Source organism: Xiphophorus couchianus, chromosome 12 (assembly GCF_001444195.1).
Source record: "Xiphophorus couchianus chromosome 12, X_couchianus-1.0, whole genome shotgun sequence".
Taxonomy (NCBI): Eukaryota; Metazoa; Chordata; class Actinopteri; order Cyprinodontiformes; family Poeciliidae; genus Xiphophorus; species Xiphophorus couchianus.
In genome coordinates, this window is record NC_040239.1 from 17,409,687 (window position 1) to 17,436,296 (window position 26,610).

Genomic DNA, 26,610 nt, shown 5'->3' on the forward strand with positions numbered 1-26,610 from the left:
AGAGGACAGCTCGCATTGTCTTCTTTTATTGCCTATGATAAAGCAGCATTAGAATCCCCACTTCCTGCTCCTGTATGCATGCCAAGACTCTTTGTTAGCCTGAATGCAGAGCCTATTCATCTCAGAGCACACAACAGAACACAGTAATAACACAGTCAGGAGTTTTGACTGATGTCAGTGAGGCGCAGAGCTGCTTCAGTATGCAGGAGGCAGCGCTGCTACACAAACTCCCCATCACCCTCTCACCATCACCGGTCTGCTGACCTTTCTGTGGCCCACACTCACACCCTGACGCTGCCGAGTCTTTTGCCAACTCAGAAGGCACAACAATAACAGCTGGGTTGTTTAATGCTGAAGCCAGGTGAACCTCCTGGCTGCAACCGGCCTCATCCTTCTGCGGCAAACAGACGATTGTGGTTGATATTTCTTTGAGTTATTTTTCACGGATAATAACATGGACTGCTATTACTTGTCGTGTGAAGCGTGAGCAACTTAATTTTGGCTTGGCAACGCTGATTGTCACACGTAAACAAAGAAAAATAAATTACAGCTGCCCCAATTCCACCTCACATAGTCCAGAGCTCTGTGCGTCATGCGCCGCTGTGTTTTCGTGTATAAATGGGGTTGTACAGCAGTAAGGTAGCAGATGTTATGAGCATCAAACAACGGCATTGGTTAGGGGCTGTCATTACATGGGAACTAGGTCACCATTCAAGCCCATTCGCTGGCATTGACTGTTTCGAGTGGCTATTGATTTTCTGACTAAAGCAATGTCTTCATTAATATCACCATTAGTCTGCCATCTGACACAAATGGGTATAGCTTGGCTGCTGGGCCAGACAATAATTCAACTTGATAAGAATCAGAGATTGCATGAGTTTAACGTTTAGCATGTTTCATTGCAAATGTGCATTACAGAGTAAAATAGAATGAGATTGTTGAGCTCCTTCACTAGACGATGTTCAAACAGAATCTATAGGGGGGGAAAAAAATCACATTTCCTCTATCTACGACTAAACGTGCACAAGCATAACCAAACATTGCCGGTAAATTCTCCTTTCATCGTTCAATTTAAAACTTAATCTGTGAAAGATGAGAGAAAAATCAACAGATCGCCTTTCAGCAGGTTCTCCAAACAAAAACAACAATGAAAGAGGGATTATTTTCCCTTTAATCCGGGGGCACCAGCTTAGCTAAAACAAAAAGCAAGACCATGGGAACGCTCTATCCACCGAACCCAGCTCTCCTGCAAACCACAAAAGCGTGTGTGTGCAAGAGAAAGAGAGAGACAGAGAAAGAGGGTACGGGATTTGAGATCTATATTAAAACTGCAAAAAGCTTTTAAAGATTAGTGATGGGCAGAAAGAGATGACAGCAATGGGATGTGTGAAAAGTGGATTCCCCCCTCCCTGCTGCGACTATTTTGATAGCAGAAGGCTTGACAAGCATCGACTTGATTGTGAGAAGGCAACGTGCACTGAAAAGCCTTGACAAGTTTCTTTGAGGCATGTATGGATCTTTTGGTGACTGAAAGGAACACAAATCAGGATTATGTATTACACAGCCACATTCAAATAGCTGGCATTAGGAGCTCTGGAGTGCCTGGCAAGACAGAGTTGTTCAAGGATATGCCTTCGTCTTTCTCTCCGTGTGTGCAGTAATTACCCAGATTTTAGCTTTCAGGTAACCATTTCTTATGAAGGCATTCAACTATGATCTGAATTCTCATAATCTACATGCTTCCCAGACATTCCAGTCAGGTTTAAATAGTCTACATTTTTTTTAAATGCAGCATTGGGAGTTTTATTTATTTTTTGTTAGATGTACAAATTTTCAATTCAGGGATGAGCATCTTTTTTATTCTCTGTATGTAGGAGAACATCCTGCACTCTGGGTTCATTCAGCCCGACCACCGTGGTCATCTCAGTCTGTGTAGTTGTTGCTCTGTTGTCAGAGATGTGTGTCACTCTGCAGCATTTGTCAGGATTAGAGAAAAGTAATCCCTAACCAAACTCCAGAGGATATAATTTGGAGATATGCGCTGGAACTGAAACTGTGTCGGCTTACTCCCACAAACCCCATCTTTCAACCGAACGGAGCCATCTAAACTCATCTTTTTCAAGCCCCAGGAGACATCTGGCATTTTAAACAGGTTGGAAATGTTTTTAAAAAATGGAGGAAAAAAACTATGGAGCTGCCAAATACTCTTCAAACTCACTTTTCCATTCCACTCTTGAAAAAATAATTAAATCCTCATTTTTTTCAGGTGAGGTATGATGTCACAGATATTTGTTGTGATATCCTTCATCACTTAACATCACCACCCACCATCAAGTCATCCAGCAAGAGGCCTGTTGTAACTCTGGAGGAGCGACAATAGCTCAGGTGGGGGGATATGTTGACTGGACAACTATAAATTGTGCACTCCACAGATCGGGTCTTTATGGAAGAGAAGAAAGAAGCATTTCCAATTTGCAGTTTGTCAGAAGTTGTACAGGGAGAGACAGCAAACATGTGTTTTTGCAGTGTTTTGGTCACTTGAGACTAATGAAATGTTAGACCCAAGTAATATTTATGTGTCAGAAAACAAAAAACAAATCACCCTGCGCACACGCCATCTCACTGTGAGACATCATGCCGGCACCCTCGTGGTCTGGGACAGCAAAGCGAGTCAGAGTTGATAGGAGGTTGGATGGAGAAATACTGGAAGAAAACCAGCAGATATTAGCATGAACTGAAACTGAGGCAGCTTACTCCCACAAGCCTCGAATTTCATCCAAACTGAACCATTTATACTTATCGTTTTTAAACCCTCCCAGAGAGATCCGCTATTTAAAAGAGGTTGAAAATGTAAAATAGTGAGTGAAAAAAAGAAAAAAAAAATGAAGCTCTGGAGCTGCTGAGTGCCCTTCAAACTTACTTTCCCCTTTCCACTCCTGAAAAAAGAAATACTCCTGCAGGCAGGTGAGGTGCTCATGATGTCAGCCCCCATCACAGATATCTGTTCTAATATCCCTCAACACTTGGCTGTCACATCACCACCCACCATTAAGTCATTGCTTGTGTCCAACACGGGGGCAGATCTGTGTGCTCTGGCCCAGTCCCAGCCCTATGCCTTTATCATACCCGGGCCTCGCTGTGACAGACAGGACTGATCTCCCCTGCAGCAACCCTCCACCCTGCCAGTAAAAGGACAGCAGTGGAAAAAGCCCCCAAGGGGCTCGCTGAGGACGGACTCATGAATCAAACATGTACCAGAAGCTTCCTTCTTATCACCGAGGTCAGGCCAGGCATTAATACGCCATGGCTCGAGGGAGCTACCTACTGTGACCTCCCCCGGTTTGCCTGAACAGAAGGGCACAGTCCTCAGGAGCCAGACCAGCGAGAGAGGGCCTCCCTCTAACACAGTCACTTCATATTAAGTCTACATACTGAGAAAAGGGGCAACAGTAAGAGAGAGGACAAAAAGAGGTGCAGAAAGGAAGCATGAGACCAAAGAAGAAGCGAAAAACAATACTCTGTAGTGCAGCGCGGGGCAGGGAGTAACACGTGGGCAAAAATCGACTGTGTATACAGACCCTTTCAAACACCACCAATCTTCATTGGCTAGACGGCTTGTGATATATGTGACTGTCTGCCAGCGTAAATTAGGCGGTCCAGCCCGCTGTGTGGTAAAGCATGACGGGGCCGGACAGTGCACTAACTCAGGAGGCCCGGTGCCACGCACACCAGCTTCTCGCTGCTCTGGCACGCCATAAATCACCAGCTGGGGGAAATGAATCGCTGTCCGCCCGAGCTGGATGCACCAGCTGGCACCGCCATCACCTGACCAGCAGGAGCCCATGCCGATGCTGGTGAGGCTGAAATCAAGAAAAATGAGGCATGGAAGCAGACGGAGCCATACCCCTGTGCTACCTCATTAGTCTCCTCTGGGTTTCCTCCACACAGAGCCCTTCTGAAGTGAAAGGGCACACAAAATATATTTCACAGTGTCACCTGAGGGGAGGAAGAAAAAGGGGAGGAAAGAAATGATCACCCCTGGTCTCCTCACAAATCAGTGCAGGAGCGAACTGGCAGACAGTATTAGTGTTTGAGAACCCAGAGCTCAGGGAGACAGCAGGTAGGGCTGCGGCTCAGAGGGGGAGCATGTGGGGAGACAGCTTTGTGTTCGCTCTTATTTAATGGAGTTATTTTACTGAAAGTAATGACTCAACTCTATTGGGGATTCCACTCTGCAATCAGATGTAGTTAACGGGAAAACATGTTGATGAATAGATTTTCACTTTTCAATATTGCTGAGTTGCTGGTGGAGAGCCCACTTATATGCTGACCGCTGCGATTATGAGAAGCAGTGTGGGCGTCAGAACTGAGGCACTCATCAGGAAAATGGGTTGAAATTACATCAATACTGCCACATAGAGAGCTGGAGAGATCTAAAATAATATACACTTGATCCTCTGCTGTGGACATGGGGTTGATGTTTTACCTTTGATGTTGTAAATTATGGATTCAAAACACTTTAAGCATTCATTTTTAGCTTCTGTCTGACAAAGCCACATAACTGCAATAAAAGTCAGAAATGGGTGCAGCTGAGAATAGGACAGAGTAAATGAACTGGATTGATATTAGATTTTAAGCTGGCCATCTGCAAATGATTGACAAGGCCATTTTCCTTTAAACTCCCCCGCAACTCTTTTAGGGGTAAATTTCATTGGCCTGCAGTAGGGCTATTAAGAAGTCCATCACTGTGAAAGATGTGGAGGCTCATATCCTTCTTGTACGGAGAGGTTTGATGATCACTGAGTGGTAATGAATGGCTGGACGGCTGAGGAAATGTACTGCAGGCGGCAAGGTCAAGTCTATCCTGGCAGACTGCCCCAGGCCCAAACCGCTTCATGGGTATGACCCACCTCTTCCTCAACAGATGTCCAGGTGTATCCACAGCCAGCTCATCAGTCGGATGGTCAGTCAGTAATTGAGCACAGCTTCAGTTTGACATCAGTTTTGACAGGGAATCAGCCTCCATCACTGTCACAACACAGCAGTAGATGGTACATTTTCTTGGAATTAAATACGTGGCATTATTTACTTCATTTTACTTTGACATTTCCATGTCTTGTCACATTACAAACATATAACTAAATTTTACAGAGCAGGCCAGTAAAATGCCATCCACAACTGCAAAGGAGGAAAATGATAAGTGGTTTTAAATGGGGGGGGGGGTGGGGTTTGTTGGGGTTTTTTTTACGAATAAAAATCTGGAAAGTGTGACATCTCAATTAATCCCTCTGTGCTCTGCTGGCCCTAAATAAAAACGAGTGCTACTATCTTCAGAAGTTACCAAGTTACTAAGTCGAGTCGACCTAAATCCTATATCCAACCACCTATGAGTAATTAAAAGTCTGCTTAATGTCAGCTGTTCTGTGAAAGCCTCAGAGGTTTATTAGAGAACATTAGAGAGCAAACAGGATCACAACAAGAAAACAAATATGACAGACAGGCCGAGGAGAGAGTTTTGGAGAAGTTGAATGTACAGTAGAGTTAGGTTATAAAACAATATCCCAAATGTTGAACAACTCACAGAGCTCGGGTCAATCATCATCTAAAAATGGAGACAGTATAGAACAATTACAAACCTACCAACAAATGAAAAGCCAGATAACGGAGAATTAATCAGAAAAACAGCCAGGAAATTTCCCATAGTAAGGGGAGCAGTTCCACAAAGTTGGCTTGGTTTCCAAAAATCAGACCTTTATTGCTGAGTTGCAAATGAAGCCACTGTTGAAGGACAGTTTCACAAAGTCTAATATGCATTTTACCAAAGGCTATATAGGATATACGGCATTATGGGTAGTCTTCTATGGTCAGATGAGACTCGTATGGACTCTTTGGTCAATTTTCAAGACGTGTGTCTCAAAAAGTTAACACTGCACATCATCCTGAACACACCATCCACCATTGAACACAATGGTGCAAAAGACCTGAGGCTGGGGCAGAGGTTAACCTAACCGCAGGATTAAACCACTAAACAACAGGCAGAGCTACAATGACACAGATTAGATCAAAGCATTTAAATGTGTTATAATGGCCCAGTTAAAGTACAGATGTACTTCCAATAAAGAAAAATCTGTGGTAAGGCTTGAAAATTTATGTCCACTAAATCTCTATCTAAACTGAGTTTGAGCTGTTTTGCAAAAAAAAAAGAAAATACAACAATAGGAAAAAATTTCAGTCTCTAGGTGCTCGAAGCTGGTAGAGACATACCCTAAATCACTCGCAGTAATTGTAGTGAAAGGAGCTTCAATAAGATATGGCCTGATCTAAATACAAACACGCTACACTTTTCACATTTTTATTCATGAAAAACATTAGGGGTATGAATATTTTTGCAAGACTTTATGTGTAAAATCTGCATGCTACAAATGAAAGACAAAAGAAGAAGCCTGAGGAAATCTGAACCCTGGCTGTTCTTTTTACCCAATCACAACATTTCCATCATCCCTGTCGACGAGGCTCAGTGGCAACGAAAACAACCGCTCTCCATTTCCTGTCCTCCTCTCAGCAGCTGTCACTGTCATCACCTTCCGCCCCTGCCGTACCCTCTCCACACCTCCTCCATTTTAGCAGTAATCATCAGGCCATGCAAATCCCGAGCACTGAGAGGTTCATGTTGCCCTCTTTGGGACATCCTCTCCCAGCTGCCTGGGCCCTTGAGTTGACCACCCAGGGGAAGGGAAGAGGAAGTCATTACCACTATCACAGTCAGACACTGGCCCTACACTGTCAGACAAGCCCCTCCAACTCATAAAGTCCTTGACGACTTCACTAAAACATCCAATTTCAGTCGGAGCCCATTTATAATGACAAATAGAAATCAATCACTCTAACCACTGCACATTCCTGCTGAATTTGTCTGCCTATCTGACTGCCCAAAATGGCCTTGGAAAAAACATAAAAAAAGGAAGAAGAATCCTTTCCTCTAATACCAGTATCCCATCCATCCACATCTCCGGGATATTCATAATTCATCATCTTCGATTCCTGACATCTGCCACTGATTGTGACGACGGGTTGGCTGGAATTAGTCACTCCTGGGAGCAGCGTTAATGTGCTGGTGGGCCATCGCCTGCCGCCCGGCTGAGGAGGGGCTGCAGGCTGGATGGAGGATGGAGGCCGACAGCAGCAGGAGCCTTTCACACTCCTAATGTGTAATTAGGAGCCATTTTGGAGCACTGCCTTCCTGCTCTGAAATTAGCTGCCTTTTATTAATCAGCCAGGCCAGTTCGCCGGCACGATGGGTCTCCCTATAATCTAACTCGAAATGTTGCTCTTAATTACAAAGGGGGAGAGACAGCGAGGAGAGGGGCAGCAGCTCCTGCATGATCCCCATGGGTTTAATTTCTGCCCTGCAGAACACAGACTAAATGAACATTAAGGCATTACAGTCAACATGCTACGCTAGAAATAGCAGTCAGTGTTTTATCTCTCATTCATTTAGCTGAAGCAAAAAAAAAGCATGCATTCGGTATGCTTCATATACAGAAATCCAACTTTATACCAAGCATACGAGGAGAAAAACGCTCTCAGATTTACTCAGTCTGCTAAATCATTTGCATGTGCCCAATGTCAGCTCCACTTGAATGAGAGATCATACATAATATGTGATTACAAGCACCAGTCCTCCTTCGGCGAGCTAAGTGCTGTGACCCTGACCACACTCATCAGTGTTGATGCCCTGATGACTGCAGATGAGAGGCACGTACACTTCACTATTTAATCTCAGTAGTCGAGACTTTTTTCTTTTCTTTTCATTACACATTTAATGGAAAGATCAGAAGCTCATCCAGAGCGATACAGGCAGGGAAAACTATCTCTGGATTACATAAAAGCCTTTAAAAAAGGACATCTGCAGCAGATGAGTCCTTCACTGATTGAAAGATTTTTTTTCCTAATTTTCTTAACTTCTTAAAAGTTCATCTAAAAGTTATCATGTTTTTTTTTTTTTTTTAAACTGTCAGTGTAACAGCATAACAAATACCACAGAGAGCTGTTTTGCGTTATAAAGGGTAAAGAGAGTTGCTTGTCAAACTTTTTACTCTTGTGTTATTTTATCATCATTAAAACATCCGACAGTTACCATTTCTTTATGAAATCAGAGCTTCAAATGCAAGATGGGAAACATTCTCAGTCACCTCATTACCCCAAAACCTAGATATAACGTCCAGTCAAAGAACCATATAGGTAAAATTTAGATATTATTTTAGATTTTGATTATTTTTAATCTAAATTTGACAAAGGTATGAATAATTTGGGGCTTAACTGTAGATGCCAACAATTTGTTTTGTATTTAAGACATAAATTTGAACAGTAAACTATTGTAAGTTATTAAATGTGCCAGCAGTCATATTAACAGAAACTAAAGAATTTATATCACTTTAATAATAAAGTCCCAATTAAAGCCACAAAAGCAACAGAAATCAGATTCAGCATTCCACAGATGCATTCATAACTCATGTGTAGACATGAGGCAACCCAACCCAAATTGAGCTCTTGACAAACATTTTAAGATAGCTACCACAGGGATCTAGTTTATCAATGAAAAACTGATCTGATGTAAAGCCATAACCTTCAGATTTTTAATAACCGCTCTCTGTTATTACATGATTAAGATTTTTGGACCTTTTAAGACAAAAGCAATATGAAACAGCATGTCTTGTGTGCTCTTCACAAAACAACCTCTACAAAATGAAAACAAAATTTCTTGGCTAACTGGGTAGCGCTGACATTTACATCTGTAAATTCAGATGGATGGACTAAATGACATACTGTAACCAAGCACTACAGGTCAGGCTGACTGTCTTTGATCGGGATGCTGTTAGTGAAAGTGAACCAGTTCCGTCTCAATGAACAGCTTAAAACTGAAGAAGAATAGAAGAAATTTAAAAGGCAGTTGTGTTTTATTCAACATTTTGCAACATGTCTGCTATTTATTAAAGTTGAAAAACAACGAGACAGTGAGACTTTAGGAGGTTGCAGAAGTTCAATATTTTTTTGAGTTAAATGTTTATTAAATTATTTCTCTTTTCATTAGTTGCTTTAGAACTGATAAAAGTGACAAAGAATAGAATATACTAAAAACAGAACGTGGAAAACAAAATATCTGATAATTATATTACGTTTTGGACTATGTGGAATAATTTCTGACATAGTCACATATTTTGATAGATAATCAAAGCATTTGCTGCCTTAAAATTGCTCTTCAAATAATGTAACCCTCCTGTATTTGAATGCAATCAAGCGAAATGACTTGTGTGTTTGTAGTGTTTCTACAAAGCTCAATCGACGTTTATGAATACTGCAGGGCCACCCATCCCTATAATCTTCAAGAAAAAAAAATGCATGAAAGAAAACACGACCTAATCTATGAACATTTTTAACTTTAGTAAAAATTTCTTGCATTGCTGAGGGCTCTCGGCTGATTAACAAACAAGGAGTGGATGATTGACCCCCTTGTTTAACGTGTTGGCATTGCAGCAGAGCAATCACGCTCTGCAAAGCTGAGACCACTTTAGCTTTTAGCATAATAACCATACTATCCTGCTTCTCAGGCCTTAGGACAGAAAAAAGAACAACACAGATTGTGAGATGCAAAATCAGGCTACAAATAAAAAAAACTGTAGATTTTCTATTTTAAAATGTAGTTTGTTGGTACTATCCATTAACTATTTGGAACATTTAAAATAAAAGCAGCTGGATGCTGCAGTAAACAATGATTAGAGTAAAAATGATTAATTGGCTTTCAAGCTATAAAACCAGAGCACTACCTGTAAGCCCAAACATGAACTAAAATACTGCAGAGCCCAGTAATAATTTCCTCCTGTTCATCATGGCAGCTTTCAGATTAATCAAATATGGTGCTCATATCGGCCTCCGTCCTCTTCATCAACACCAATCACTGAATTCTGAGACGAGCCTTCTTTTCTCTCGGGGAAAGGAGCGACAGAAATAGTCATTTTAATGGAAGAAGAAGCGCTGCAGCGGTTGAAGTGTTATAATTAGCATTCAGAGTGAAAGTGGGATTATGTGACCACTGGCTGGGAGCTTTTAGGTTCTGGCCCAGTGGACACAGAAAGTGGACTCCCCAGGGAGCAAGACATGCTGGGTTTGAGAGGGGTTACTGGACTGTGCTGTCTCTCTGACTGTGAACCACTGGGGACCAGAGCGGAGGCGCCTGATGGTGCACTGAAGCCTGAGTGCGACACCTGGGCTGTCCGTCATGGCCGCGAACGCTGACAACGTGACACTTGACAGGATGGGAGTCGAGGCTGCAACAGTAGAAGTCAGGACCCGGCTGACAGAGAGGATGAAAGGCGTGCAGATCAAACTCAATAATTTCAATCCAAGCCGGCTTGTCTTCGTCTCCCTCTCGTCTCCTTAGCTCAGAGTTCGTGGCCCCTTTAAATAAATCAGGGTCGTGAAGAGGCAGAACCCATCAATTAAAGTTGTTTGATGAGACTGCGTGTGTGTGTGCTGGTGGGGGCGTGTGTGTGTGTTTGTATTAATCAACAGTGTGACAGGCTAAGAAGAGACAGGAGGGAGGGCTGCAGTGCGGGAGAGATTTAGGAGAAGCTTTGACAAACGGCCTTAAAGATGAATTTCCCAGCCTCCCTTGCTAAACTAAACTGATATCCAATTATGTCCCCCACACAGACAAGCAAACGGAGCAGCTGTGAGCAGAAAAAGCTCACATTGTCAGAATTGTCCAGACGCAATTCAGAGAAACGCAGGACCTTGAAGGAGATGTCACAAGGAGGCCAGAGTCAGCTGCTTGAGTGAGCGATGGTCCACACGCTTGCCTGAAAGCATGACATTGCCGAAGGGGGAAAAACACCATTTTATCATTCAGTGCGATTCGCACCCTCTCTCCCTGTCAAACATGCCATATGTCCCCGTCACAGGTCGTCTTGCTGGCTTATCGAGTGTGACAGGGCTATTCACACACTGCTCCCAATCAGACACTATCTCCTGCAAGGAAAAAAAAAAAGAATCACCACCAGAGCACAGTGACGGGCTGTCAGGCAGAGGGCACCAACCTCCACAGGGCCTGTGACTCTGCCCATCTGGGGGGGTAAAGGCCAGGGGTTATGCTGGAAGATGGAGCCTGGGTGTCCCCACAAGCCAAGAGCTGCTTCAAACTCATATTTTTTTATATATATATTCAGTCTTCAACAAGACAGAACTTTATTTATTGTTAGAAAAAAAAAGGTCCTCAGAGCTGCCTTTGAAACAATCGATCAACATGACATTGATAGCCTAAAACATAGTGCTGGATTGTGTGGCACTGTGAAGGATTGGTTACAATCTTACTTATCGGATTGTGACATTTTGGAAATATAATTCTGAGCTAAAAAGAGCACTCATGGGGCTCGTCAAGGAGCCAATCTCAGATCACTTTTATTCAACTTCTATTCCCAGCTCAGATTATAGCATATGACCAAATATCTTATCATGCATTACGACGCACGTTACATTTCTACAGTCCTGCATAGTCACTGAGTGGGTCCCCAATATCTATACAATGACGGATCAGAATTTCTTCCATATAAATGCAACAAAAGTCATTATTAGTATGTAAAAGGTAAAGTTGGAGATCAGCAGCCAACTAGCCTCGGTGAGGCTTGAGACCATAAAACATGAAAGAAATCTAGGAGTAACACAACCACTCTTTTTTGTCATCATTAGATTTGTGGTTTCTCAATAGTCCTATCATTAGATGTTATTTAATACCTATATGCTACCCCTAATCAGATTATTATAAGATTACAGGCTAATATAGATTTGTCATACTAATGACATCACATGACTGCACTCCCTTACGGTCATTGAGTAATTGTGTTTTAATGTAATTGAAATGATGTGTGAGAATTTTTAATTCAAGTGTATAAAAAATGCAAAAGTCAAAGTTCTGGGCCCCCAAAACACAAGCTTAAAAATCAGCACTCAACTAAACTCAATGAGGCTAAAGACCATAGAGTAAGAAATCTGGGTAATGACCTAAATTTTAACATCAACATAATGTTCATGACTAAATAAGCTCATTATCTTATTAAAAATGCAGCCAGGATAAAGGCAGAAAACCGATACTTTTACTTTGACCAGTTTGTCATAATGGTGCATTTGAATCCATGAGTCCCTGCAACTCAAAATAGTGTAGATCAAGGCATTGATCTACACTAGAAAGAAATCATATAACATCAGTCCACAAGTCACTTTTTATTCAATTTTCGGTGTAAAAATACCTTGACATGTTTTGGGCCTAAATACTTTTCAGAATTGATGGTCAGGTAGAAACCATCTGGACCCCTCAGGTCTTCAAAGATTTGTTTATTCAGAGATCCAATTACCAGAACTTAAGGTGTGGCACCATTCAGTTTGTATACTCTTGAGTTCCCTGATACACTGAGATGTTTAAAAGTAAAAAAATAAATAAATTGATGGATAAAACAACTATTGGAATACTACTGAAGCATTAATTTTTATCATGAAAAGTGGTTAAAACTGAGTCAGTAGTGTTGTCTTTCAGTCTGCGTCTGTGTGATATGGATGGTTGTGAATGGGAGGCAGGTTATTTGCCTGACAGGAAACAGGGGAAGTATGTAAACCTCAAACAGGGAATCTGCTCACCAGACAATTTTCCTAACCAGTAGACCATAGAGGCCCCCTTATGTGTTACGCCAACCTGTGGCTACAAGTCAGGAGAGGCAGAGGTCACAGAAATCCACACACGCCTTGCCTCAGACTTGCCTCAGTTTAAAAGTCGACAAATGAACACTTGGGATGCCCGAGATTTTTAGTGGTACTTAGCTGCTTGGCTCCAAACACAATAACACTGTAGATGCTGAATATATTCTCTAAGTGAGCAATCAGTTGCAAAGTGGGCTGAAAATTGCACTTATCTTCACCATGATGATATGCATAGAGAAATAAATCAGAAGATGGGGCTGAGGGGCGAGAGGGGATCACTAGATATGTCCTATGTTAAAAAGCAACATGATTTGGTGTCTAAACTCCTCAGGAAAAAGGAAAGAGCCAAAACCATCCTACTACGGTTTTTTTATAGGAGAGATTTCTGTGAAATGATTGCTAATCTATGCAAAAAGGCAATCAGTGAGTCATTCATAATGCATGAGCAACGAGATACCAATTTTGCCACGGCTTTCAGATTATTAGATGTTATCACCAATGCAGCAGATGAAATATGAACACTCCTACCTGTTTCTTTGTAATTATAAGACTGCAGCAGTCCAGACATGCTGTACGCTGCATGGGGGGTGGGGGGGGGGCAAAATGTGAAGAAACATACAGACAGACAAACCATCAGATTGAACATCCATTACTATCCGACTGCAGATAGCTCTAGATGGGAATATTTGTTTCTAACAGCTTTATGTATCCATTTGGGTCGTGATTTATCAACCTAAAAGCTGCAGTTTTAAGTACATCTGGCTGACATTTTAATGGTCCATCAATCACATTATGTCACGTGATAATGTTTTGAGATCATCCTCCTCTGAGCCGCGGTGAGGATGGGGGTGGGGGGCGAATCCGATAAATTGGCTGCAATCCCAGGGAAATTATGAGAACCTATTTCAAATTCAAAGTGAGTTCATAGTATGAATGTTAGATAAGCTGCTTCTCAAATTAATGCAAATCAAATTTCATTGAGGATGTTTTTGTTTTGCATTATAGACGCACATATGCTAAATATATTCCTGTGCCAGTATTTGAGCTTCAGCTAAAATCCCCCCAAAAAACAAAAAAAACAAATCCTGTTTGGATTATTAGACTTATTTTTTAAATTATTATTTCTGTTAAGACAGAAACTGTGTCTCGTGTAGGGTTTCTAGTAAACAAAGCTAAATTTACAATATTTTCAAGATTAACAATTAGTTCAAAAATCCTAAACTACAATTTATGTGAAAATGCTAAACACCACCTGTTACAATTTGTGGCATCTCTTGTAAAGATGCCAGGAAGATAAATAAAATAATTTATTTTATTGCAACAGTATAATGTTGTTGTTTTTTAAATCCACCATTATTGTGCGTTTGAACAAGATCCAAATGTTATGACCCCACAGAAAAATATTTTATCAAATACAAAATCCTTCTTCTATGGCCTGCTCAATCCCAGATGTGAGTTGAAGAGAAGAAAGTAAAAGAAAGGATCCAATACTCTGAATCTCTGTGATCTAGTAAGACTGTGCAGAGGAATGATCCCTTCTCTGTGTGATCCAGTCTTAAGAAAAGTTACAGGAAAGCACTTCTATTAATAAATGGAGAGGATTAGCATTGGTGGCAATGACAGTTGCAGCAACGAATTTCTGAGATTTGCTTTCCCACTGAATAGATGTACTTATGTCAAATGTTGGATTTTAGAAAGAAAAAAAGACAGAGTTTATTCTACTGTAACAAAAGAACATTCTATACATAAAGATTTACTAAACATCTCTAGCATTGTGGTTGGTTTTTTATCTGCTGGTCTCTTTTAGGCCGATAAACTTGTACTTAACAAGTTTAAAGGTTTGTTCAACTCAGCGTTCAGCAGCTCCCACTGACACAGAGACTGGCAGACTGTAGCAAAGCCTTTTTTCCTCTTTGTTTTATTTGAACAGAAAAAAAAATCCACACATCTGACTTTTAAACTTGAGTGTTAATGTGTCTGAATAGCACCTGGAAGCCTTGTGAAAGGCACTGGCAGATCTCGTGCTTTTACATTCGGGGAAAGTCTGACACAAGGGATTTGCTCTTAAAACGGAGCACAGAGAGGATGAAGGGTGGTATAAAAATCAATGAGGCTTTTCAAAGGTAACATGAAAACCGAGCGCCTTAGACTGCAATTAAAAAACATACTACTGCTGGTGCTGGAGAGATGACGGAGTGTGTTGCACAAGCCCTCAACTCCGTGGGATCAATTCCAGGATCAATACTCAGACATGATACAATTCCATAATGGAAACAGGGACATAGAGAGGAGGTGTCGTGTGTTTTCAGATATTTACAATTGTGCAGCTCTGTCTGTTTCTGAAGGATAACAGAAACCCGGCTCTAGACATAACAGATCCTCCAGGTTGAAACCTCACTTTAAATGTTTTGGCTACGTTTAGGACTGCTGAAACAGGCTCCCGGCCCAGGAGAGCAGGGGCGCTGTCGACCCACAGAGTCTTGCAAGATAAAGTTGAGACATGACAAGGATGGAAAAGATTAAATGAAGTTTTCAAATCAAAACTTTGATATCTTTGTTATCTGATCAACTGATATGCTATAAAATTTTGGCTGCAGCTTAAAAGAAATCTAGCAGGAAATGATTAAATGACATAAAAATCCAGCGAAGACATTGGAGCCAAAACTGTTTGACTAGATGTGAAGTTGAGATCTGTTGTCTGTGGGGACAAACTTCATCTCATCCATTCATATAAAAGGGTTTGGTTCAGTTCAGCACATACTTGTTTAGTCTGAAGATTATAACAGAGATGATAGCTACAAAAATTAACATTATACAACTTCAAAGTGTAAAATGAGCTGCATTTTTAAACATTCACTGCAACAATCTCAAATATTTACTTTGAGTTAGGTCAGCAGAAGTTTATATAATATCTAAGCCAGGGAGTACAATACTTGTGTGTTTTTTTAAAAAAGGGGTGAATTTTGTAATCCCAAAACCTCTAATCAAAAACTGAACAGAAGGATGTTTAAAAGTTTTTTTCTTTTATATTATATATTTTAATATTTTAAATTTACCTTTGCAAAAGGGACAGTTCATATCAAAATGCTAGAGATTGCTTTGTTTGAGGAGTTTAGTGACAATTCGTTTTATCAAAAGATACTCTTGGTTTGAATCTCGGGTGCATTTTTGGGCACTGTTTTATGAAAGTGCAAATGACTTCCATAGTGGGAAAACATACATGTTTAGATTGGAAATTCTAACCGTACTCGAGAAATTGACGTGAAAATATTTTTACCACTTTTTAGAACTTAAAATCTTTTCCCACCTCTTGCTCCTTGCACTGGCTTTGAGACAGATGGACAGAAAAATAAAAATAAAAACTTTGATATGATGTGAAAAATTGGAGGTGACATTTACTCAACTCCACTAAGAGTTCTCAGTGACTTTTTGGACAGATTTAAGAATATTATTTTTAGCAAAGACCTCTCAGATGGCAACAAATTTATTGCACATATTTATGAAGTGGTCACGCTTTACCTGCAAAAACCACTGGACAGATGGATGCGTGGGCAAATGGTGCATAGATTAACTTATTGATGCAACATTTAGACAATGTAACAGAAAATTAAAACTATAAAACACAACCATACATATTTATTATTATCCACACCTACAGAATGCTTCAATGAAATCCCAGATTTCTCTAAACTGCATAGGAACCCTGTAAAAATAGTTTCTGACAGCATCCTCACATCCTGCTGTCTTATTCGGACCCCTGCCTCCGACGTGGACCACCAACCTCCTTCTTAGGAAAAGGGCAAACAGCCCCAGGAGGATCATCCACCTCATGATGACAGAGAGGAGCTTGTGATGTTGACTGTGCCTCTGTCACCGTGTTCCTACAAACGCTGACGGGGAATGGTTGCCTAAATATCCCCTACCGAGGCCATTTCCTCATCACTCTCTGACACACACACACGACATAAAAACACACAAAACAGGCACTTTCCATAATAACAGAGACAAATGCTGATCTATGGATGTGAATGGAGCTGCACACTAAAATCCCCATTAGCAAAACCACTGGACATCAGCTTCATGATATCTTGTCAGTCAGGTCTAATTCTGCATTCAGTCTTAATGGTTCCTGACAAGTCTCTCACCAGTTGACACGGGACCAGAGGGAATGTGCCACAGTGAGCAAGACCACTCAGCAAATTCACATTTAGCATTTCATTCCTCCTGCTTGGACAAAATGAATTATTCATTGCCGTTTCACTCGCACAGATTTATACAGACAAAACTCCCTCAAACACCTAAAATGTTAAATGATTTTTACATACCACCCCCCCTCTCCTCTGCCCCACTGCAAGGGCAGCTCACAGTTCCTACTGTATCTCTGGAAATCTGACATTCTTCCTCTTTATCCTTGACCCCTTTTCCTCACCCCCATGGTTATCTGAAATAATCCCAGACCCTCCTTAGATTCTATTCATCAGAGCAGAAAGAAGCCAGCACTGACACTGATATATAAAAAAAGTACCATCTGTGCCTCACTCGGGCAAAAAGGTCTGAAAGAAAATGAGACAGAAAATAAAAAGAGGGGCTTCAAATAAAACTGGCTTCGTTGTGTCTCCCACTTGTCCAGCCCCTCCGCCCCATCCCTCAGCTATTCTTGCCTTCCCGCCCTCCTCAATGCCATTTAAATTGAGAAGCGCAGTGGTAATTAAATTCCAGCAGGGGTTAGGAGCAACTGTGCAGCACGCTGACAGGGGGGCTGCCCTGACATAAAGATGACACAATTCAAGAGGACAGAGAGGGCAGACAGAGAAAGGGTGGGTGAGTGTGAGAGGGTTTGGGGTGGGGGGTTGCGGGTGGGGTGACGAATGTCGTTTATTCACGTACACAGCCAGATTTGGACTTCTCAATCTTCATGACATTTGAAAGAACAAAAAAATGAAATGGATATTCACTCCCACAGTGACCTTTTCCCCAAATCGGGGAGTATGGCAGACAGATCCGTCAGCTGCATCTGCTCTATTTGCAGCATATTTTGCAATGCTTAAAAGGATGAGCAATAAAGTGGCGGAGAATTTGGAAAAGCTGTTGTGTGTCTGTGTAACTCGGAGGGACGCTGTTTGTTGTTTATTCACAGTACAGTGATGCTAATCCAGATCCTCCAGAGAGGCCGCACACGCCTGCTGTCCTCCTTTCTGCAACCTTCATTAGCAAAACAACACAACCTGTTAGTCTTTAACTTGATAAATAAAACCGCAAAATGATTTAGAGGCTGAAGATTTTCACTTTAGACATCATTTTTTTTTTTTTAATATTCAATCTGGCATGTATCAATTTCCAGAACAAATCCTTCATTTGGATTTGCAAACTTTTTTTTTTGTAAGTGATGTCTCCTGGAAAAAAAAAAATCACACACAGCTTTATTACATTCACTAAAGCAGATTTTAACCCTGTAAAAAATATAGAATTGAGGATTTAATGTTATTAAACTAATCCATTAAAGTATTACTTTTATCCTGATTCATTAACACAATATGTGCCACTCTGCTGCCATCTAGTGTACAGATACATCATTGCATATAATTTTGCTCCAATGTGCAAAAAGGCCCAGTTGATTAGTCAAATACACACAAAAAAAAAGTTCAGTCAGGAAAATCAATTGGAAACATTTTTTTTCCTTTTGCTTTCATTCTCTCAGTTCCCATTATTAGTTAAGTATATCAAAGGTTTTGAGACATCAACAAAAAGTCCTACAGTGTAGGATTCAGTCTTTTTGTTTCGCCACCAGTAGGCCTCAGTACCTGTTTAAAACCTCCATAATTTCCTCTTTAACAGAGGAAGGGAAGTGCTGCTGCACACCTGGTCCACCAATACTTGTTTCCCAGCAGTCATAGCCACAGTCCCTCAGGTCCTTCATCGTCCCCTGAACAGTCGTTGAATCAGTTTCTGCAAATAAAACCAAACAATAATTTCAATAAACAAGAAAAGTCAGACTAAGATGGTTCCGCGAAAGCTTCAAATGTTTCTTAGAGAAGATGAATGAATAAACAGCATCATGAAGACCAAAGAGCACAGCAGACAGGGCTCTTTAAAATATGGATTTGCTTGTAAAACAATATCTTAAGTTTTGAACATCTTACAGAGCAACTCTCAATCCAACATCCAAAGATGTTAAGAGTACGGGCAAGAACAGGGTTGGGTTATAAAACAATATCCAGAGCGTCAAATATTTCACAGACCTCTGTTCAAATAAAAATCCGAAAGAGTGTGGCACAAAGGGAATGTTTAGTCGGAAAAGGAAAGAAGTAATTAAATTAAATAAAGTTGAATAAATAATCACAAAAGAAGCTCATAACCTGAAAACTGTCAATTTGATCAGTTCTAGTGGTTTTAACATCATTGATCTGATTTGGGGGGTTTTTTAAATTACATTTTAAAATTATTTAAGTCTTACAAAGTGTGTAGAATGCTAATTTATATTGAACACAAATGAAGCCAAAATGGAAAAGCTTGTAACAAACTCAAGAACCCTTGATAGTTGTAAAATACCTTACATCCTTTTTATTTCCATAACAGTCTATCCTCAGGGTGCAGGTGTAGCTTCTACAGACAGAGATAAAATAACTTCTTCTAAGAGCTTTTTTATAATTAGCTTTAGAGCAGACAGATGTAAAAGTGTTTAAAATAGCTGCAATTCAAAAACAAAACCATAAGAAGAAAAAGTATTTGGAAATCTATTTAGGAAATTGAGAACCTATTAAAATTCAGTAAGCTGCAGGCATAAACAGACTGAACACAGGATTTCTGATTGGTTCAGTGCATGAGCACACATATGTACAGGTACATGTGCCTTCTATAATTCCTCTCATGAATTGTCCTTATAATACCTAGATCTGAGAAAAGGTAGTGTCTGTGGAAAACAGAACATTTAATGTCACAGAGTGTTTTCCGTAACTAAAAACTGTTAGATTAAACTGAATTTATTAGACAAGTATTTGTAAAACAAAATGGGCTGAATGGGTTACTATGTAGGAGGCAGAAAACCACTCAATACGATTGGCAAAGCTTGCCTTAGAAACATAGAGTATGGAGATAAAATGTAATTTTCTTCTGGATGGCTGTTTTGAAAAGACAGATTGATTCATTCCATTGTTTGCACTGGAATGAATCAATAAAAATTTGGGCTCATCTTGCAGCCAAAGACACAAGGAATGTTTAGCTGGAAAATGAAAGAAGGAATTCAATTAAATAAATAAAAGGAAATTCAGAAAAAAAAAAGAATGCAACTTTTAAAATTACAAGCATACCTTAAAATCTACAAAGGACAATATCATCAGGCATGCCATGAATGTTCTGCCATAGCCTCCCTCCATTACCTTGAAAATGTTTTCTCTCTGACTGATCTTCTGACGATCGGTGCAGGTAAGAAGGCCAAAAGAAATATTACAGGATTAAAAGCAACAACTAAAACACTTTTTTCTCTGTATTATTTTTGAACCTCAAAATGTCACATTTTTAAGCCAATCTCAACCATTTCACCGGCCGTCGAAACAGATTAATAATTTTGCACACTTTTCTATGACATAGCAGCTTTTTAAGCATATCCTCCAAACTGAACATGTACCTTTGTACTTAGATGACAACAAAACCACCTGCAAATTTTCCACAGTGATAAAAAAATTTATGATTTCCAAACAGAAAAGATTTGGAATATATCAAACAGATGAGAGGCCATTTATAGGCAACAAAAATATTTTAAAAAAATGGTGTGAGCACTTTTGTGGGAAAAGTTGGCGAGTTCACTCTCACCCGCTTCTTACTCAAAATTTGAGACAATTGGACATTAGAGTCTATGTGAAAGAAGACCCCAAATGACCCAGACAGCTTGAGCAGTCAGTTAGTTTTTCAAGCAAGAAAAGGTTTTCTTTCACTGTAGTTTCTGTCGTCTATGTTAGTACAAAAAACAATTGTCAGATTTCTCCAGATGGCATGATTGAATAAATATTCCATCATTAAACCCACAATCTGGGTGTAGTGTAGTTGACTCAGAGCTGAACCTTTGGAGACATAAAGATAATTAACTGGGTGAACCTTCAGACTTTTTTTCTCCATTACATTTTTGTCCCACACATTCATTCACTATTGTGACAGATTACAGACAAAATGAGATTCTTTTGAGGAGCTTTTAAATCCCTGGGAAGGTTTCCGGTCTGTTAAAGTCTCCAGGCTGCTGTCTCTAAATCAACATTTCTTCTGACTTTTCTTCATGGGATAAAAATATTCAGTTTATGAACTCAAATTCAAGCTGGAGACTTGGCGAACCCCACTTTCGTCATTGTGTTTTGCGTTGATGTCACTGTTGATTCGACATAGTAATGTTATCATTCTTTAGTTATTTTCAGTTTTGCTATTGGCTGCCTTTTTTCTTCCACCTTTTTTTAAATTTATTTAAATATTTCCCAATTTCAGACATAGAAATTAATTAAACTACAATGCAAACACAGCTGAAAAGGACAAGTAGTAAAATTCATGACATATGCTTGTTAAAATGAGTACAAACGTAGCAAGGTATTAGATAGTTAACCATTTAAATTGTGCACAGTTACGACAGCAAATAAAGAACCATTATTGTGCAGCACCTGGTCTCAGGAGTGTGATGCCACAGCCTCCTCCACCTGCTCCTGTAAGCTTGCTGTGAAGCCCTCTAGCCGCTGTAACCTGGCACAACATGTCTAAAGAAGGATGTCCTACACCAATCACATTCAGATGATGTTGGTTGATGTCAATTAGCTCCTGCAAAAAAAAAAGAAGCTGTAAAAATACAGGTCATGAGAGATAAACAACAGTATGTAAATGAGAATATTTGAACTGAGGTTCCAGTGTTTTCAATTTGCGTTTTATTTATCAAATAAAATTAAATTGTACTTCTATGGTACATTCTGACTGCACATTTTCAATATCTATATTTCATTTAAATTACAAAAAATCTGTACCTCTAAGATGTTATAGTGGTCTCCTGTGATGGGCTCACAAGTCATCTCTGTTAGGACTTTCTCACAGGTGCAGGAAATGGCGTCGACTGAATCCAGCACAGGGATCATGACGGAAGGAAACTGCAGGAGGTCAAAACAAAAAACAGGCCAACAAAGGCAGATTAACATCTCCCGTATACCTTTTGCACAGAGTTTGTGTAAAAGTAATATTTTTATGCGTTTAAATTTAGAACTGCAAAGCAGATTTCAATGGAGATACTGCACATAGGCAGCACATTTGGCAGGTCTGACTCTGACTGTGTCCAATGTTGGCACAACACCATACAAGCCCAATCTCTGTCCAGGGTGGAAAGCTGCACACCTGCTGGTGTCGCCAAGGCAACGGCACACAGGGGTGCTGGCTGAGAGTTTAATTTTAATGTTTTATGGAGGCACTCAACCCCATGCCCTGGAGTATCAGCCACGAAAAAGCACTGCCTATTATATTAATTATAGTGTCGGCAAGTAACACACGAGGGAGGGAAAACCATTTAGTACCTTGTTAATTTTGTCCTTCACCCTGGCAACAAGTACCTTGGTGCTCCGTGGTACTTTGGTGTTAGTGAGGAGGATTCTCAACAACGGCACCCTGGCAGCAACAAAGATTTGAGAGTTCAGTCACCTGATGATCAGAGGATGATTTTCCAGAAGAAGCTTGATTTTTAGTAATAAAAATCAAGCTTATTTTCCTAAATCGGAAGATATGCTTCCTAAATCGGCTTATTAATCAAAACATTCATAAGTAATTCAACAGTACCTGCTCAGTGGTATTATCTTTCCAGCTAAAAACCTCAGCATACCACCTATGTGTAAAAAAAAAAAAAGCATTTAAAAGATGATTTTAAATAGTGATATTGTAAACTGTTGATAAAATAATAACATTATTTTAGGGAAGGAGCATGAATAACTTCATGTGCCGTATATTATGTTAAACACTTTTCTGTCTCACCCCATGTTCCTACAGCATTGTCTACTCCTGAGGGATTTCCATGGATGATCTTCTCTCCTTGGAAAGCCCAACTGTTGATGAGCTCCAGATCCTCCTGACACCATCTGCAGTCAGTTTACAACAACACAGGGTGCTGCTAAATGAGCAATCACAATGACAGGTAAACAGTTGTGTGTTTAATTGAATAATTATAAAGACACTGTTTGGAACTACAAAGCTTCCACTAGCACTCACACATGTTTTAGATAATCAAACGACAGTTAATTTCAGATGGAAGCTGCAGTATGTAACTTTTTTATGTATTAAAATTATCATTATGGCATGACAGTATACGAGACAGATAATCTGTAAAAAAAAAAAAAAAAAAAAGCCAATAATACAAAACTTAGACAGTAATCATCTTTTCTATCAAATTGCATCAAGCTATTCACTATGGTCATTTATAAGTTTTTAGACAAAACCTCAGAGACTAATTGCTCTGTTGATGCAAACTACTGTCGAAGTCAAAATCTCAGCTCAGACAAGGAAACCTTGTTCTTACCTGCCAGTCTGCTCCCACTCTTTGAGGGGAGTGGGAATGTTTCCGGTTGCACAGAGGAAAGCTGCAGCTAAACACACGGAATAAGCAGCACTTGAGCCCAGTCCTGCTCCGGTCGGCAGCTCTGACCACACAGACATCGTCAGACTGGGCATATCTCTGAAAACAATGAGTTAGTGTTTAATTAAACTACATACAAATAAAGCTAAAATAGACAGGAACTTGTTGTTGTTTTTTTGTAATTTGCTAGTACATCACACAAAAACTCAACTACAGCACTGACTTTATTTTTATTATAGACCAATAATTCAGTCTCACATAGACTACTTTATGCAGCACAAACAAACTCGACACTTCTGTCTATGTCATTTCAGAGTGGTGGCTTTCAGGCAGACAGAAAAATACTCTAGACTAATTGTCCAGTTCTGCTCTCGAGGGAAAAACCCATCCAGACTTGTTAAAGGGTGTAGAGTGGTCCAGTGCCTGACTCTCATTAGTGGCCATCCTGTCAGAAATCCTTCACCTCGCTCTGACACAGCAGCACTGTGTCAGCGCCGATTAAATCCTCCAACAACCTGCAGCTCTAATGTTCATGAGAATCTTCCCAGCTGCTCGGGCCGCAGAGTCCACCTATCTGTCTCTCTTTACCATCTTGATGTGTGCTTTAATTCATCCAATCAACCCATCCATGTCAATAAAGAAATAAAGGATCACATTAAGGTTGTTAACAAAGAAGGAAAAACTCCTTCTTTCACTTCCATGAGTGCAATAAACCTCCAAGCATGTACTGATCACTTTCTTACATATTCATAGCATTTAGCAACATGAGCACAAGACCATCTAATTTACAAAGACCCTTACACTCTACTCTATCCTGTCACCCCGTCAACTCATTGAGTTTAGGTGTTCCATTAACTCTGCAGACGTTAATGCAGACGTATAAAATCCAGCATATAGGCATGCAGAATGTTTCTAGAAGAAAGAATGGGTTGCTCTAAAGAGCTCAGAGGACTGTAGTCTGGTGCTTTAGTAAGATGCCACCTATGCAATAAGTAGAGTCATGAAATTTTCTCTCTACCTAACATTCCACAGTCAGCTGATTGTGGTACTATAACAGGGCAACTCAGCCATGTACATGACAGAGTGGGGTCAGTGGGTCATGAGGTGATTAGCTGCAGAAATTGCCAACCTTCTGCAAAGTTGGGCCTCCAAAGTTCATGTGGCCTTCAGATTAGCCCAAAAACAACATGTAGAGACCCTTCATGATAGGGGTGGGTGATATGGACTTAAAATGGTATCGCAACATTTTGTGGTACTACTGTGATATAAATAAAATCGTGATCAAATCTATTTTTTAAATTCTATTTTAAGTAACTGTTTTGATAGTATTGATGTCAGATTGTACCACCTCTGTCAGAAAACTCTCCCCTGCTACATATTTTAGATAAGGACTTTCATCACTCCCCTAATCATATGAAAAGAATACATAGGACAAATATGGAGCAGAGTGAACATTTCTTGAATAAAATGTTTCTAAAATATAATTTGCAAACAGACACAGTTGGTAGTTGGCAACATCTTACATTTGCAAATAGCAAAAGCGTAACATTATCACATGTTTTGCCTGTGGAAAGACAGAATGAACATCTATAAGTCATCATTTCTTAGTGACTGGTGCTTTTATTACCATAGATGTCCATGAAATACAGTAGAACTTAAAAATACGTGAGAAAAAATCTGATAGTTTTGATGAGTCTTGTTTCTATAAAATGTGGAAATCATGTGAAGAACTTCAAAAATATCTCACCCTGATCCAAAAAGTGACAGGTAGATGTAAAGGAAGGCCAAAATTGCTGAAGCACTACTGTCTAAGTTTTCATTGGTCACACCAATAAATTTACGCAGTCTCTTCACCAGTTCAGCATCCAGACGTTGGATCTCTTCTTTTTTATCTGTTTGTAATATTTTAAAGAAACGGAAACAATTTAATATGCAGGAGGAGAAAACAGACACACGTCATTTTCAGCAGTGTTTCTATTCTTCAACAAGCTAACTGGCTAATGTGATGTTTTTGTGACCTCTTTAATTGTCTGTGAAAGAAAATATATCTGTATAGACAATTCTGAGTCACTGGTTGTGAGCTGAGTACATGACTAAGCTACAATCTAAAAAGTGAAAGTAGTTCACCTGTTTGAGCTAAATGTGTCGGTGTGAAAAATCCTCTCTTACCACTTGATGATGTCAGCTGTTTCAGTTCGGACAGCTCCCAGCAGACAAATGTGTCTATATTAGGTAGGTTAATACAAACTTTGCCATCAGACCTCGCTTTCAACTTCAAATATGTTCTCAGGTTTAAACTTACAGCAAGAGCCACCTGCAACAACAAACGTACAAGTCAATTCACATTTCACAGTACTGCAATACTGCAATACTAAAAATCAGGAGTGTAATTAGACCATTTTATATCCAACCCAGCCCTAGTGGTCAGGGTTGATGGAAGCCCTTATCAGCTTTCCCTCTTTGTATTTCAACTTTTAATACATTTCTGTTAGTTTTTCCAAATTCAAACAGAAAATTTCAGAATTCAACTGCATTAGGCACAGGTGCATTTTAAATTTTATGTCTGATTTTAATGCCTTATGAAACAACAGACTGAAAAACTACATGTCATGTTGCAACAGTGTTTTAAAATATCCCAATACGAAATAAAGAGTCACAATAGCGCAGTAATCAGAACTAGTATGATGTAAATCAAACCTTTTCTACACAATTTAATATTACTAATAAAAATGCACGAACTTAAAAGCTTTCAAAATGTTAAGCTTAGCTGACAGAATCCTAGTTTGGTTTTAAATGTGTGTTAGTATCATACCTTTCCATGAACGACAGCATGTTCCCCGTGGAGGATCGCCTTTCCAGGAGCAGAAATCAGACAGTCTCTCACCTCCATCTTTCTGGCAGCTTCCACAGCCTGAAATCTTCTCAAGTTCAACTTTTCACTTACAGTGTTACCACAGACAGGCTTAGCTGACGTTAATCCGCTGAGGTAGCACAAACAAGGCAAAAGTTTAAACCTACGAATATGTGGTTTAATTTCATGAATAATGAATAAAGTTTGAAGAATTTAACAATGCAAAATTGCGACGAGGCACCAGTCTAAAGCTCTGAACACTGAGTTATCAATGCAGCTAAAAACACAGTTTACACATAGCTACATGAATTATGTGGACTACCTTACGCTTCGCCTCAGGATCCAATCACCGCTTCAGTTGCCTCAACACGTTTCCTTCCGGCCAATCAGCGTCTCTAAATCTGCCTACACATGATGAGTTGACCAATCGTGCGAT

The 26,610-nt window shown here is 39.9% G+C and overlaps 1 protein-coding gene across 2 annotated transcripts; it reads right to left on the reverse strand.

The window, feature by feature from the left end:
- Window positions 1–14,645: 14,645 nt before the first annotated feature.
- Window positions 14,646–26,555, reverse strand: mvk (mevalonate kinase). Of its 2 annotated transcripts, XM_028035002.1 has the most exons (11): window positions 26,497–26,555; window positions 26,136–26,304; window positions 25,493–25,637; window positions 25,071–25,215; window positions 23,267–23,422; window positions 22,726–22,829; window positions 22,534–22,579; window positions 22,275–22,365; window positions 21,738–21,857; window positions 21,384–21,537; window positions 14,646–18,690 (listed from the first exon to the last, which is right to left on the reverse strand). In XM_028035002.1, exons 2-11 carry the CDS (start codon window positions 26,211–26,213, stop codon window positions 18,539–18,541), a joined length of 1,191 nt encoding a protein of 396 aa, XP_027890803.1. In that variant the 5' UTR covers window positions 26,214–26,304; window positions 26,497–26,555; the 3' UTR covers window positions 14,646–18,538. The 2 variants fall into 2 exon arrangements, with proteins under 2 accessions (XP_027890803.1, XP_027890802.1); XM_028035001.1 differs by lacking the exon at window positions 26,497–26,555 and having other exon boundaries at window positions 26,136–26,483.
- Between the last annotated feature and the right edge of the window lie 55 nt (window positions 26,556–26,610).